The sequence below is a fragment of the Syzygium oleosum genome, unplaced genomic scaffold (assembly GCF_021117445.2).
Source record: "Syzygium oleosum isolate NSW1041296 unplaced genomic scaffold, Sole_v2.1 Sole_v2.05, whole genome shotgun sequence".
NCBI lineage: Eukaryota > Viridiplantae > Streptophyta > Magnoliopsida > Myrtales > Myrtaceae > Syzygium > Syzygium oleosum.
This window is the reverse complement of record NW_026607489.1, coordinates 13,146,350-13,158,362: the sequence shown is the minus strand read 5'-3', so window position 1 is coordinate 13,158,362 and position 12,013 is coordinate 13,146,350. Positions and strand designations below refer to the sequence as shown.

General features: G+C 43.2%; 1 protein-coding gene and 1 pseudogene across 1 annotated transcript; both read left to right on the top strand.

Moving 5' to 3' along the window:
• Positions 1–5,721: 5,721 nt before the first annotated feature.
• On the top strand, positions 5,722–6,432 carry LOC130138189 (uncharacterized). The gene has a single exon (XM_056311509.1). The coding sequence runs from the start codon at positions 5,818–5,820 to the stop codon at positions 6,262–6,264; it is 447 nt and encodes a 148-aa protein (XP_056167484.1). The 5' UTR covers positions 5,722–5,817; the 3' UTR covers positions 6,265–6,432.
• Positions 6,370–11,062, top strand: LOC115668439 (uncharacterized; annotated as a pseudogene).
• The last annotated feature ends 951 nt before the right edge of the window (positions 11,063–12,013 follow it).

The window sequence follows — 12,013 nt, the reverse complement described above, 5'->3', positions numbered from 1 at the left end:
GAATCGGATTCGGAATGAACCCATTTATGGGATATGTCGTCATTGTGGTCGGGTGAGACGATGCCATGCCTGACGGAGCGGGATGATACTCGGTTATATCGAAAGACCGCCAACCTGATGCGAATATCGCGGGTTGTGCCGTGCCCCAGGTGTGACTGTAGTAATCAGAATAAGCGTGAAAGATTGTGGTGGCATTGCGCTTGATTATGGGATGAAATTGTGAGGCACGGTATGGAACTGGCCGAAGCGGTTTCACCTTATAATCGGGACATGTGTTGATGCATTGTGCATAGAAAAGTTGTTGCGTATTTTGATTACATTATATGCTTGTTGCATTATGATTGTATATGATAGTTTATAACGTGCAGGGCGTGTGTGCCAAGGTAAGGTAAGAATGTTTGCAATTATTTAATGGCACGTATGTTTATGTTGGGCGTGTGAATAGTTAGGGCAAAGCAGGGGTTGCTTTGCTATTGATATGTAATCGATAGGTTGCGGCATGTTTTAGGTGCATCCGAGATAAGTTGACCTCCTAGTTGAGTCTCAGGTCGTTAACTTACTGAGATTTTATCTCATTCGTTGTTGTTAACCATTTTTTCAGGTGCTCAGGTATGAGTACGCGTTGCGTTCCTTGTGATACGGTTATGTCGAGGGGGAAATACCTATTGAGGTTGTCCTCGTAGATAGAGGAGCTAGGTTAAACCCCTATATGTTGTTGTAATCGGGAAGGTCGGCGTTGGCGGACTGGTAATATATTTGTAACAGCCCGAATTTCGACGTAATTCCGGGATCAATAAAATTGACAATATTTCGCATTTCATTTTAGTAAGTCTCACTCAGAGCTGATCACTCTCGGGATACTAACCAATGGGGTATGGCTAACTAGGAAACGGTACGTGGACTAGGGACTCGACAGTGAACGAGACACCGATCTCGAGATACGATGAGTGAATATTTTGGGCCAACGTGGGCCGATCTTAGGAAAGGTGATGGATTTGGTTTGGCCAAGGCCAACGATGTACAATCGGATCGCAGGTGATTCTGCAAAACCGAAAGTGCACGTGGCCAACCAGTCCTGAACCTGAACCGAACGATCGTGATCTTTGGAACTAATGATAATTTCTCATTCTCTCAATGATCGGGACCGTTGTAATTCGAATAACCCTAGGTCGATACGCGTATGTCCTAAACAGCCGCCCGTTAGCCAGAGACCCTGAAATTGAAATTCGAGCGAGTTTTGATCATGAAATTGGGCCCGAATTTCGATGTCAATTTTCGAAGGCTTAAGAAACTATTTTTGGGAATCTGACGTCATATTACGCTGGCCACACACGTTTGGAGTTAGTACGAGTAAAAAGTGGAATTTCGGTCCGGGGGTGAAAAATTACGGTTTTGCCCTTGTGGGCACCGAGGCTGGATTCGGAGGCCGTTTGAGGTTATTTTTCGCGGCTAAGGTTATTTTGGGGTGGCCACGCACATTTAGAGTGGTTTTGGCCAAAAATTGGAATTTCGACAAAAATTGGAAAAGTAATATTATTTTATTCCCGAAACTTTGCAGTCAGTTTTCAAGAGCTTAAAGAATGAATTTCGCGGATCCGACGCCATATTATGTTGGCCACGCACATATGGAACACGTATGTGCGAAAATTGGAATTTCGGTCCGGGATTGAAAAAATTACGAAAATGCCCCTAAGACCATTTTATTTAATTCCGAAAATTGATCAAAATTTTGGGGTTAACCAAGGTTAATTGGGATTAAACCAGGTCTGGTCAACCATGGTTAGGGACAAAAGACCATTTCACCCCTAAATTATTGGATTAGATTGAATCCTAGCCTTTGGATCAAGGGCAAAATTGTCCAATAGCTCTAGATCTTGACACTTGGATTCCACCAAGGCAGTGTTGACTCAGTTTGACCAGACTATATATATCTCTCTCTCTCTCGTAAAGTTCATTCGGCCATTTCCCCCAACTTCTTCTTCCTTTTTCCCTGTTTCTACGTTCTGCCGTGGACATTTCTGTCCCGTTCTGGTACTGTTCACGCTGGAACATTACCAGACGGAGCTGCCCCCGCCGAGCCAGCACCACTAGCAGCCACTCCCGCCTCTGTCCAGCCCTTTCTCTCTCCCTTTCCCTCTCTTTCTCTCTCTTTATCTCTCCCGGTAAAGCACCGCCGCCGCGTCCGAGCCTCGCCGGAGCTTCGCCGGAGCTCTGATCGTCGTTCCGTTGCCACCCAGCCGTCCAGCCCGCTCATACGTCGCCATCCAGCCTGTCCGTACGATGTCCCGTACGGTACTGTTCATCGCGTCCGTACGGATCACTGTTCACGCCGGACCGTGCGGCCGCCGTGCCGTCACCGCCACTTCGCCGGCCACCGTTTTCCGCCCGTCTGTACAAGTCCTTACCGCGTGAACAGTACCGCTGTGAACAGTACCACCGTGAATAGTGAGCGTGAACAGTACGCGCGCCGGGAATTCCGCCGCCGGTTTCACTGTTCATCAGTGATCGGCTGCCGTTCCCCGTCGCCGTGGTCCAGAAATTAAGTGAGTAAAATTCCTAAACCCGGATTAGGACTATTAGTGCATTTTTCTGGACTGATTTAGGTATTATCGGTACAATTTGGACTGGCTTAGATAGTATCAGTGTGTATTTCAGACTGGGTTGATGACGGATTGGTAGAAATTATCATTTGGAAATTTAGTGGATTAATGAGAATTATCTGGGGAGATTAATTGGATTGAATAACCAATTTAGGAGCCCGTTGGAAAATTACCGGGTATGTCCGGGTTGACTGATTGTACGTCAATTGTGCTTAATTGTGGTTGATTTCGTACTGCTATGTCGTATGTGGTGTGGCTGATTTTATGGAGTGCGATTGGCCATTGTTTGGTTTACAATGATTTACTGATTTGTGAATCGCACGTTAGGCCACACGGTATTAATTGGGCCAATTAAGCACGTGTTGTGACATTGGGTGTCTGAATTATATTGGTGCTCGTGGTGCATTGCATTGCATAACATGGACACGCATTGCGTATGCCAAGAGTGAGGCATGTGATGAACTTGCGCGAGAACGCGTGTCTGCCATGAGCATGTGATCACCTAAAATACCCTGAAGCGTTATACGCTGGGTTCAGATAATAATGAGTTGTGGGATCACCTAAGGACCTTTGGGTCATGACCTTCGGGTCGATACCGTCCTCATGCACTTTGAAGCAGGACGATGCCCGGTATGTCCGGAAGACGACCATCCTCATGCACTTTGAAGCAGGCTCGGTTCGTAAGGAGATCGATGTTGCGCCTCATGCACTTTGAAGCGAGGCTAGAAACACTGGGCCGGATCGGTTCTTTGCGCCTCATGCACTTTGAAGCGGGCTAGACGCACCGGGCCGTGAATGTTGTTGACTCGAGTCGTAATAAATAATAAATTGGGCGATTGCCAGTGTGCCAGTATGGGCCAGTGGGCCGGGAAATAGACGTGACATGTCGACGACATTTGCATGCATGAACATGCATGGACTGGTATGCGAGTGTGTGAGCCTCGGTGCATGAGCATGTGATTGGCGTACGTGTGATAATATGTACCACGTATGTGCCGTGATTATTATATATTGAACTGCCTAACCTGCAGGGTCGGAGGATTATTTGATTGTTGTTGCACTATGGTTTCACATATTTATTTTCCGGTCAGGAGATTGCATGCTAGCCTAGCCTAGGTTTAGGGGTTGAACTCACTGAGATTCGTCTCACGGTTGTGTAAATCGAAACATTTCAGACCCCCAGCCGTAGGATGCCAAGGAGAGCGCCTCTTTTTGGTATACCGCAATTCATCCAGCGGTCATCTAGTGTGCACCCTTGTGGGGATGGACCTGCAGCCATGGTCGAGGAAGCTGAGGAGCCCGAAGTGATATACGCTGACCCCTTTTTACTGAGTGGCTGCTGACTGTGTGTTTTCTCGGCCGTTGTATAAATGAATTTTGTAAAAAGTTTCCTATGGTAATACTAGTATACATATTTTCAGAGGTGCTGTTTACTTAATGTACTACCTTGGTCTCATGTGTTTTATTGTCAGGGTGTATATATATATTTATATACGTGCTTCTGCATGTGTTTGATCTCTGATTGGGCGTTGGGTCGGCGATGCTTCTTGGGAGCATCACACCAAAATCGATCGTGACGGGATGTTGCGTTCCAATGGGGTACGAGGCGTGACAATATTAATCCCCGATGTACTACTGATGATGTGTATATATATGTTGTATATTTTCCTGTCTATCCGGTTGTTGTTTGGAGATATACGCTTCCGCATGTGCATGATCTAAAGTGAAAAGGGATGGGTCGACATTGCGTCTTGGGATATCGTAATTTCACGATCAAAGAAGGATGTTGGCTCGCTCGAGGGTTCGGGGCATGACAAGCTTTGTCCGAAGACACACTCAAAACTCACTAGCTTGAGGTGATCTTATACACTGATGATAGGCTATCAGTATGAACCTGGAATTCCATGTGACGAGCAACTATTTTTTGTTTCTTGTTTTCTTTAAGATTTGGCCGATGAGCCGGGACTCTCTCGTTCTCGCCCTCGTCCTCTTCCCTATCGCCTGCCGGTTCTTGCGCAGATCTAGTCACAGCGGCAACGGCGGGTCGTCGGGTTCGTGCCCATGGTCAGACACACAGAAGCCGTCCTTGTCCAACCCGACAACACCGTCCGAGGCTATGACAGCTGCGACCTTTGGATGGAATATGTAGTCGAGGAAATGGAAGTTCCAGTCACCCCTCCGCCGGGGGAGTAGGCAGCTCAAAGAAAACGCGAGGCGAAGAGGACGTCTCAGGCTATTACACACAAGCCCAAGGATGCGGTTGACAAACCGCCAGTGGCACCGAGGGTGCCTCTGCCACCTCTGCTGCCACCGCCCCGTTGCCTCCGTGATTGGCGGCAGCCAAGGAGTTCTCGAGCTTTGCTAAAGATGAAGAAGAAGAAGAAAGAGAGACAAGAAAGCAGGGAGAACTTCGGGTCACTCCTCGCCTTCCAGCCACTGCCGTCCTCTTCCCACCAGCCGCCCCCGTCGCCTCCGTCCATGTTCCACACCCTGTTCGCATCCAAAAAGGGCAAGACAAGGGAAGCTCTTTCCGCTCCGCCGCCGCCAGTTCCAGCTCCGCACAGAACCAAGGCAAAAACCAGATGCAGTTCCTCAGTCACTGCAAATTTTAATCACCATCAAGAAATCTCATACTCCGGTGACAATGACACCAAACTGCGATGAGTCTTCGGATGACAGCGTCAACAGTGGCGGCTTGTCGCCGTTGATCCCTATGCCTCCACCGCGACCACCCTTCAAGGTACTGTCATGGACGTTTGCCACGCAAAGACACCACGTGTGGATCAAGAGCCCGAACGTCTGGTTGCCAGAAATCACCAGATACTGAAGATGATGAGGACAGCGTCGTCTCGGAGACGATCGAGAGCGCTTCAAACGCATCATCGGAAGCGACGTCACCGGCGTTCTGTCCGAGCCCGGAATATGTCGACGCTCCATACATTATAATTAGACATAACACGAGGAAAATATAACATTGGAAATTATAAACATGCTGTATAATGAGAATCTTAGCATTCAAGAATTATATAGGAAATTTTGGTGTAATTCAGATATTTTAAAATTTATTTTTCGGATAAATACGGGGAAGAGAAGTTAAACCGCCAAATCCGTTAGGGTTCCTGGCCACGAACATATAAAATCAGATCGCGCCAGAAGATATCCATCGCAGTTCGCCGATGCTAATGTCCATGCAGGAATCGCAGACGCTGTTTCAGCTATGTTTGAATTCGATGATGCGATGGAAGCCGATGGCGGTGTTGGTGTTGAGGAGAACAAGGAGAGTCGCAAGGGGAAGTTGCCGGCGAGCGTGGAAGCCGATGGTTGCGGCGCCGGCTTAGCGGGCGACGGCAGGCTGCTTAAGAGGATCATGCTTTCCCTGACGAAGCCGTTGTACGTCCTCGGGCTCGGCAGGGGGAGCTTGCGGTCGGAGAACCGCCGGAGGTTGTATCGACTCCTGCGCAAGCTCGTGAGGAGGCAAAATTGGGCCGAGGCGAGTGGGGTTCTGAGCGTACTTTTGAAGGGGACGCGCAAGGATAGGTGTCCTGAGCATAATCGGCTCAAGTATACGGTGAGACAGGAATTTTATTCTCTAAACTGTTTAGGTTATTGGATTTGTGTTTTTCTTTTGCGGCGATTGTTAGGGCTACGATTTAGTCACTGTTAGTCATATGGCGAGAAGAGAAAACAGTTATTGTGCAAACGGTAGAATCGCTGCTTCTTGATTGCTTTCAGTTCGGGAATCGTGTAGAAGAAGTCACTCTTTGGCTGCATGGTAATTTGTGGAGCTGGAATTTCTCAGCAATCAGCTTCTCTAAGAACAAAAAATGTGTTAATGTTTAGGCTAAACTTAGTGGTAGCTCCAGTTTTTTTTATAGCAGTTGACCTAGGTTTTTTGGAATGGCTTCTCTTTGAAAAAATTGTGTACAGGCGTAATGTGATGCCGTGTTTTTCAGGTGCTATCGGAGGTCCTTGAGCCTATAGAAGCCAGTCGTATCACGCTCACTAGGATCCAGCACCCTTACGGAACTTGGATGACGAGGCTAGGATCAAAAAGGGATTGCCCATCAGAGGTATCTATTGAAATTCTTGTGCCTGAAGACATTATTTTGACCTTCTTTTCTTATACTTATATATAATTTGGAATGTAATGGTTTTGAGTTCCTTGAGTGTTTCTATTTCTGCTCTAGTCAGCGAACTCTTATTAATACGTGGTCGTTGACATGTGCAGGATTGGCTTGCAGTTCATTTGGAGTTCATGCTCTTTTGTCTTGCTAAAGGGAAAATTGAGAGAGCATATCAGAATGCTCAATCGTATGATTTTTTCTCTCTTCTGAATGATGTGTTACTCATCCTTGACGACTGGCTTCTCTTTAATTATGGAAATAAACCTTCCTTAAAAACTCAAATCCATTCAGGAATAATCTTTTCTTGATTTATGCGCACTTTGTGCCTTATTTAATATTTTCTGAATCATGACATGCCGTGGCAAGACAGAGGGACTATTACATGCTTTTGGATTTTCCAGACTTGTTAGTATTGTGCATTTATAAGGACTTAGTTCTAAGGTGGTACCTCTTTAATGCAGCTTTACTTAGTATAGAAAAAGCTCTGCAAACCAAGGTGTAATGAATACGCATCTTGAAGGTCACATTAGATAAAAATATTGAAATCTTTATCTTTATTGACACTACCCTTGTGTTTTGTCAGGCTCATGGAAGAAGAAGAACTTGGGTTAGATTCAACTTTAAATCTGACATTGGGTTTGAGATTTTATCAAAAGTGGTATTCGAGTATCCCAAGAGACATGCAAATGATAGAGTTGGAGCAAACTAATGCTTGTCAACAAACTGGGATGTCGGAGGAAAGATTTGACATTTCTGTCAGGAACTCAGGGGATATCCTGCAGTTTCTAGTTGCAAGGCCAGTACATCCTTACAATGCAGTTCTGACACTTCTGTTGTGAAGGATAAAAGGATATCGGTGGATACTAATCATGAAAGACCTACAAAAGTCCCTGTGAAGGTCGAGGATAATTTGGAGGAGGAGCAATCACAACATAATATCCAATCACAACGATTTTACATGAATTCTTCTGAAGACGAAGCCCCACAGTCTGCTGATGTTGGAAATGTTCATTGTGCTTCTTCTTTATCTGATCTAGGTGAGTGGCATAATTTTTCAACAATAGTTTTACCGTTTTGGTCAGCTTAAACACTTGGTTTCATGCTAGGCATCTAACTCGTGGTGTAACAGAATGCTTCACCATTGTATTTCGAGATTAAGCATCCTATTATTCAGCAAAGAATAAGTGATGTGTAATAAGACTATTTTTTGAAATTGGTGCCAAAATGAGATGGCTGATTCTATCGGGTGTTGAATATGTTGCATTTGCTTATATATTTACTTGCATTCTGTCATATCACTTTGTAAACAACTTTGTTGGCCAAGCTTACTCTACTTTGTATACCACTCACATTCCGTCATATCACTTTGTAGCACTACTTTAATACAAATCGTTGACATCTTTGCCCTCTATTGCTTTCACTTGCTACAGTATATTAGGAGTTTTTGGATTCTTCATTGATTCTTGAGAGTGTTTCTCATGGTCTTTAAATAGTTGGCCTGGATTCATGGCTGTTGCCCATAAGACTGCCACAAAACATCAAGAATTCTGAGGACTTCATCCAGCAGCATCAGGATATGCTTAAAGACTCTTACAAGGATGCAGTAAATTATTTGCGACTAGATCTTGTTTCATCACCCACAACATCAGATGCCCTACTTCCTCTGATTCAGGTGTAGCAAAAGTTTGTTTGATGTAGACTCCAGAAATATCTTGAGAAATACTTTTGAAAGAATCTTTCTTACACTTATAGCGGTCATCCTAATCCTATCCATTGGTGCATTGCCTTATGTCAATGCTCATTTTTATGTCACGGCTCCAGAGTGCTTTTAACTTTTTGATCTTAAAGCAGACAGAGTTCTGAGTGTCTGCTTTCTTTGCACATTGCCTCTGCCTTGCCTGAACAAATTGATTACGGCATTCCCTTTTTGTCTGCAGTCAGAACTTTATTGTGTGTTTTGAAATGGTTAAGACTAAGTGAGCTTAATCCTGCAGAAATGCAGAAGACAAATCACATATTGGGTTTCTCTCCTAACTGGTTTGATAGTTTTTGTATGTATGCACCATATCATTTGCTTCTCCATCATATTGCAAGAATCTCATTTGATTTCTCCAATTGTCTGCCAGTTGCTGCCGATTGGCGGACAAGTAGATGAGGCATGGAACGTGCTCGAAGTGGTCTGTCATCATGTAGATACTGCCCTTCCTTTAAGGTACTACTGTCCTATCACAAGTTTATGTTTTGGATACAAGCAAACAAAGTTGGAAGTAACATACACAAGTTTACTGAATTCGTGAGACCCAATGTTCTTGTTTGGATTTGTACCTTAGAGTTTTCTTGCTCAGTATCATCATTTCCTTGTCAATGTCTGCCTTTTTCTGTGGAAACTTACATTTGAATTTGATTAGAGTGCGAGCTGCTCTGTTGGAACATTTTACTCGTGGAAATGTTGTCGAGCTCTCATCATGTTATGAAGAAATCTTAAAGTGGGATCCAACGTGCTGTCATTCAGTGGCAAGGCTTGTCACTATGTATCAAAGTGGTATGTCAATGAAGCCTCGCTTTTAATCCCCATCCCCCCAATTTTTCAACAAATTTAACCAGATGTAGGTAAAGAAAGCTGAAAAATTTCACCATACTGCACATCCCTCATAAGATGGGCAACGTGTCAGTGCACTGAAGGTCGGCAAATGGGCTAAGATCTTCTTTGCGAACAAACTGGGGTTTGGATGGTTATTAGTTTCCGACAATGAGAACTTAAATTTTATCTAAGAATTTTGTCTTGGGACTCTTGACATTTCTCGTTAATATGCAGAAAATTGTGTATTGTGAGATTATTTCCAGACAGATGTATTGTCCAGCCGCTTTTGTTTTTCTTCTTTCAGAATCTATTATTGACATGGTTAGGGGTGGATTATTCCATTCATAGGAAGTTGCTGTGGTGGCATCCGTCCAAAGCAGATGACGCTTCTCCTCGAGAAGCTTTATAACTTTCATTATGTTAATGTCCCATCATAACATGCAGGAGATTATCATCCTGGAGCCATGCTGGAAATGATCTCTCTGCATCTGGATGCTACGCATGCTGAACACCAGATATGGAGGGAATTTGCAATGTGTTTCCTCAAGCTTGCTAGGCATGAAGAGGATTGCATGTCAGTGCATCTGGATGGTAAAGGAGGAGGATTTAGGCAAAACTATTCTGTTCGTTTTAATAGAATCCCTGACCATTTCCTGAGGGGTGACCTGCGCAAGAATTGGAGGTTCCGGTGCAGGTGGTGGTTGACGCGTCATTTCAGCAATAGCATCCTTGAAACAGAGATTGCAGCTGGTAATTTATCTGATTTATCCCTGAGATGTCTGCATGGATTTTGTCATGTCATGTCATGTATAATACCTTAAGTTGGCTTTGTCGACTGTGCAAATCAATGTCGAATGTGCCATTTAAGTGTGTCTATTCTCAACTACTTAACAAAAGGAGATTCAAAACCAGGTTTTGTAGGCATCGTGAACTTTTTACTCACTCCTGTCTTAAAAAATTAAAGTTAGCGTAGCGCATGATTAGCCGTTTATTGATGCGGGTAGTATTCTGAAGATGGGATGTTCACACGATAGACTGGCCAAGATGATGAATTGCGCGACTCCTTGAGATAGAGTGACAACTAATTAAAAATCAGGAAGTGTAATATTTGACTTCGTTTGAGTTTTAATTATTTAGCCAGTGGTTGTTTTCGCTGGTCTTCAATTGATTTGAATCTGAGTCAGATTTTATCAGTTTTCCGTGATGCATTTCATTTTGACATTTGCCTTCTCCCTGCAGGTAATTTTCAGCTCCTAACTTACAAGGCCGCATGTGCTGCCCATATGTATGGGCAAGAGTTTGAATACGTTGTAAAGGTTTACAATACTTTAGAAGAGGGAACTGATGAGGACTTGATTTTGTTCTTGCGAATGCACTTGCGAAATTCTGTCAGGCTCCAGTCAAGCTTTCAGCCGAGACCGGCATGACTTCCACCGTGTCGTGTTTCTATCTGTGATGAGTTTCGATCAGCATTTTATGTGCCCGTGGCCGAGAAAGGTGAGGATACACGGTCAGCAAATCCGATTGCTCAGACGAAGGGGTTCATGTTCACATTCCGTGTAGAATTGGTTGTTAGGGGAGTGTTTAAGTTAGACCAATCATTCCTAATCTCTTAATACCTCATAACTATTTCTTTCCGTCTTTTCCCTTCATCCAAATACGATTGTTTTTAGAGCTTTTTCTCTTCCCCTTCTAATTCCTTTTGACAAATGTAGTGTAAATATAAAACAGTATGTGGAGAGATTGGGTATTAAGAAGCGAACACCCTATCAAGAATTTTCTGCACGTAAATGCTGTGCAATGGTAAAGCTAGCCACAGTTCCAGCTTCTCTTTGGGAAGGAAGGTACGTATTTTCAATGAAAAACGAGAACATTTGCGCGTAAACGAGAACACCCATTAGTGGGATCGTAAGATCTAATACTCTTTGTCAGATCATCAAACATCGTGCATAAATCTCCAATCGCTGATCAATATTACAATAGGTGAACAAAGCAATCGCCCGATACACAGGGACGCGCCTTATGAGGTATTTTCACTTTCTTAGATTAAAGGATTCACTTTCTTAATTAGAAAAGAAAAGAAAAGAAAATATATTAACAAATTTAAGATGGGCAATTTCAAAAAGTATTTTCACTTTCTTAGATTGGGGAATTTACTTTCCTAATTTTATACATGAATGTTTTCCTTGACCCGAAAGTATTTTCAATTGACTTATCATTTTCGGCGAACTAAACAGGTGAAAGTCCAGAAAATATTTTCCCTCAAACAAATGCACTCTAGGGTGTGTTCGTTTTGGTGAAAGTGTTTTCCGGACTTTCATCCGTTTGGTTCTCCGAAAATGATTTAGTCAACGGAAAATACTTTCCGGTCAACGCAAATATCATGTTTAATTTTAGGAAAGTGAATTCCCTAATATAAAGAGATGAAAACATTTTCCAGAATTACTCATCTTGAATTTGTTAATATTTTTTCTTTTCTTTTCTTTTCTTTTCTTTTTCTTTCCTTTCTAAGAAGGAAAACATTAATGTATTTTCTTTTCTTAATAATAATAATTTAAAAATAACAAATAATTTGAAATAATTTAAAAAATACAAAATTTTTTGATAATCACCTTCAGATTTTCCTCACCAAACAACTAAAAATATTTTCCAAGTTTTTTTAGATTTTAGCAAAACACCGAAAAATGAACTCATTTTCCTAGAAAGTA